Source organism: Formica exsecta, unplaced genomic scaffold, assembly GCF_003651465.1.
Source record: "Formica exsecta isolate Colony F162 unplaced genomic scaffold, ASM365146v1 scaffold1327, whole genome shotgun sequence".
Lineage (NCBI taxonomy): Eukaryota > Metazoa > Arthropoda > Insecta > Hymenoptera > Formicidae > Formica > Formica exsecta.
In genome coordinates, this window is record NW_021848660.1 from 508767 (window position 1) to 511831 (window position 3065).

Here is a 3065-nt window from a genome sequence, read left to right on the forward strand (position 1 = left end):
GGCCATTTCATTGGTTGAATGGGATCTTAAGACGACCCAAGACCACACTTAAGACGATCTTGGATATAAGAACGGACTATGAATACCGGCCTAGGTATACTGGTATACTATGGGCGTTTTCCAGCAAGATACAAAGACGACACAGTGTATTACACATTGGCTGCGGTCGAAAAGACGCTAGAAATGCTTCGAAGCATTGCATTAACCAATTAGAATAAAGAAATCTTTATTCTCTTTGTCCTGATTGGTCAATCAAACGCTTCGAAGCATTTCTAGCGTCTTTCCGACCGCAGCCGTTGATTTGTTGGTTAAAAGTAAAAGCCAATCACGTTTGATTACTACTGAACAGTTTCATAAAAAGCTACTAGCACAAGGAACTAAGATTTTCTTTGATCTGATTGGTTAAATTTCAATCTTTAATCTCCAATCACAATCTTTAATGTATAGTTTGAAATGGACTTTAGACTAGTTACTATTTTTACAAATATTCCGATTTCGCCATTTTTGACCAAAAAGGATTTCAGCCAATCAGAAGAAATCGAATGATGTCCCAGCTCACACACTATTCTACACTACACTTCTACACTCATGACTATTATTTTACGCCTATATACATATATGTAGATTTATTATACATACTATACAGGGTGTCCTATAATTCGCGGATCACCCGCCATGTGGAGGTAGAGCATATGAAACCGAGAAGAAGTCCTTTACCATTTTGCGATATTCGTAATAATTATTAAGAAATTAATTTAAAAAGATGGGCCAATCCATGCCTTACACAAGCGCGCGGCGAGAAGAGACTTCCTACTCAGGCGTTGCTAGGTGCGCGGCGAGTTATTGTTAACGCCTTTGTATTCTCATTTAACGCCACTTCTGTATACATTATACGCTAGATTTTGACCGTATTGACGTTCGTTCGAAGGCAGGAGCCAGGAGCCATTCAAGCAAAGAAGCAGAAGAAGAAGCGACACGTAACTGGGAAACCGCATACGAGAGAAAGACCACGTACCCACTAACCTCAACGACGACAACGATGCCTAGGAAGAATACGGCGGCCGCCGCGTCCTCCGCGACAACCGTCCCGTCCTTCGCGACAACCACCGCCTCATCGTCGTGGAATATCATCCAATCGCCGCCGAGCACGTTGACGCCGATCGTCGATCGATGGCCAGGCAACCTACTCAATCTCAACGATCGTCCAGCATCGTACATCGAAACGATACGTTATCTCGATTCGGAGAACTCGCGGTTGAAGCGGGAGGTGCAAACCACCCAGGAAACTTTCACTCGGGAAATGTCCAACATCGAGACCGTACTCTCTAACAAGCGGAAGCTGCTCGACGAGGCGGACACAGAACGCGTCAAGTTCGAGCTCAATATCAAACGCTTGCGGGATGATAACGAAGATCTCAAGAACAAGTAAGTGATACTGTAGTATTTTTTCACATTGTTTCTTTACTTGCGAAATGGGTAGGAAAGTCAAATGGTGTTAATAAAAATTATATTAATATTGATAGATATTGCCGTAATTGAGCTTGTGATATTTTGAGAATCATTGTGTCTGTCTAGAATGTGAATTTCTATACAGAAATAACTCGATGTAAGAATTTTCATTCCGTTTTGTGCTTAAACATGAATTGGGTCGCTTGTTGGATGCATGATAGATATGTACCGTTGTTTAATGAAAATAAGTGCACTGCAGTAGTAACGTTCAGATTTCAATGCTATAGAGCCTATGCTATGTATTAAAAAATAACAGATATTAGTACAAGAATCTTGAAGTAATTAAAATGGTATTTTAATTAATTTTTATTTAGCAAATATATATAATGTATTCTGAAAGTTGAGAAGATATGTTATGTAACTAAACTTAATCGGGTACACATATCGTTTACTAAATTATAATGAATAACAGCTGCCACTATAAAATCATGCTCTGATGTAATAGCTCATAGAAATCTTAGCGAGCATTTTCAAAAATACTGAGAGTTAAAATGTTTAGTACAGTAAATGTATTCATATCGGAGATAGTTATTCTACTAACGGAAATAAATGATATATGTTTGTGATTTAATGAATATGACTAACATTTTTATTTAACGTATGTTCTCTAGATTGGAGAAGAAGACAAAGAATTTGCAGATAGCAGAACGAAATGCAATGATACATGAAAAAGGCTCCAGTGATTTGCAATCGTGGGCGAAGTGCAACACACTTACGGAGATAGAAAGTCGTTCAAAGCAATTGAAAGCATTGCTCGCTTTGAAACATCAGGTGATGAAGATGCAAGTCGATTTTGCAAGCGTTATCATATCACGTGTCTTATGCGTATCGTGGAAAAGCCCTATAAAGGGAAGCATATTTCTGCCGCAAATGGCAGCATACATGCAAACACAGAGAAGAATGAATTCTAGCGATATTATTCATCAGGCATTGCAGGAAGTTTTGTGCATGTTTTCGAGAGGGGAGGATCCTTTGATAGACGTGTCATCTGGCCGTGAAGACAATCCGAATAGTCAAGCGAGTCTTTTGTTAATTTCTGTGAGGTATCCTGTATCTCGTCAATTTTGGACAACACCATTATTAGGCGACAGTTCATTAGAACCGAAAAGTTTTACTTATTTATTAGATTGTTATTCAAGAATTGCAATGGAAGAAAGAAATCATGAAAACAACCGTCCCGTCTTCCGCAACAACCGTACCGTCCTCCGCAACAACCATCCCGTCCTCCGCGACAACCGCCACCTCGTCGTCGTGGAGTAGCATCCAATCGCCGCCGAGCACGTTGACGCCGATCGTCAGCCGACAGCCCGGCAGCCCGCTCAGCCCCAGCGATCGGGCATCTTACATCGACACGATACGTTATCTCCAGTCTGAGAACTCCCGGCTGAGGCGGGAGGTGCAAATCACCCAGAAAACCGTCACTCGGGAGATGTCCAACATCGAGGCCGGGTACAGCAACGTGATCTCTAACAAGCGAAAGGTGCTCGACGAGACGGACACGGAACGCGTTATGCTCGAGCTCAATATCAAACGCTTGCGGAATGATAACGAACATC

The 3065-nt window shown here is 41.4% G+C and overlaps 1 protein-coding gene across 1 annotated transcript; it reads left to right on the forward strand.

Annotated features, from left to right (window-relative positions):
• Positions 1 to 846: 846 nt before the first annotated feature.
• On the forward strand, positions 847 to 2769 carry LOC115245848 (lamin Dm0-like). The gene is made up of 2 exons (XM_029824340.1): positions 847 to 1425; positions 2121 to 2769. The coding sequence occupies exons 1-2, from the start codon at positions 1040 to 1042 to the stop codon at positions 2767 to 2769; spliced, it is 1035 nt and encodes a 344-aa protein (XP_029680200.1). The 5' UTR covers positions 847 to 1039.
• Positions 2770 to 3065: the final 296 nt, after the last annotated feature.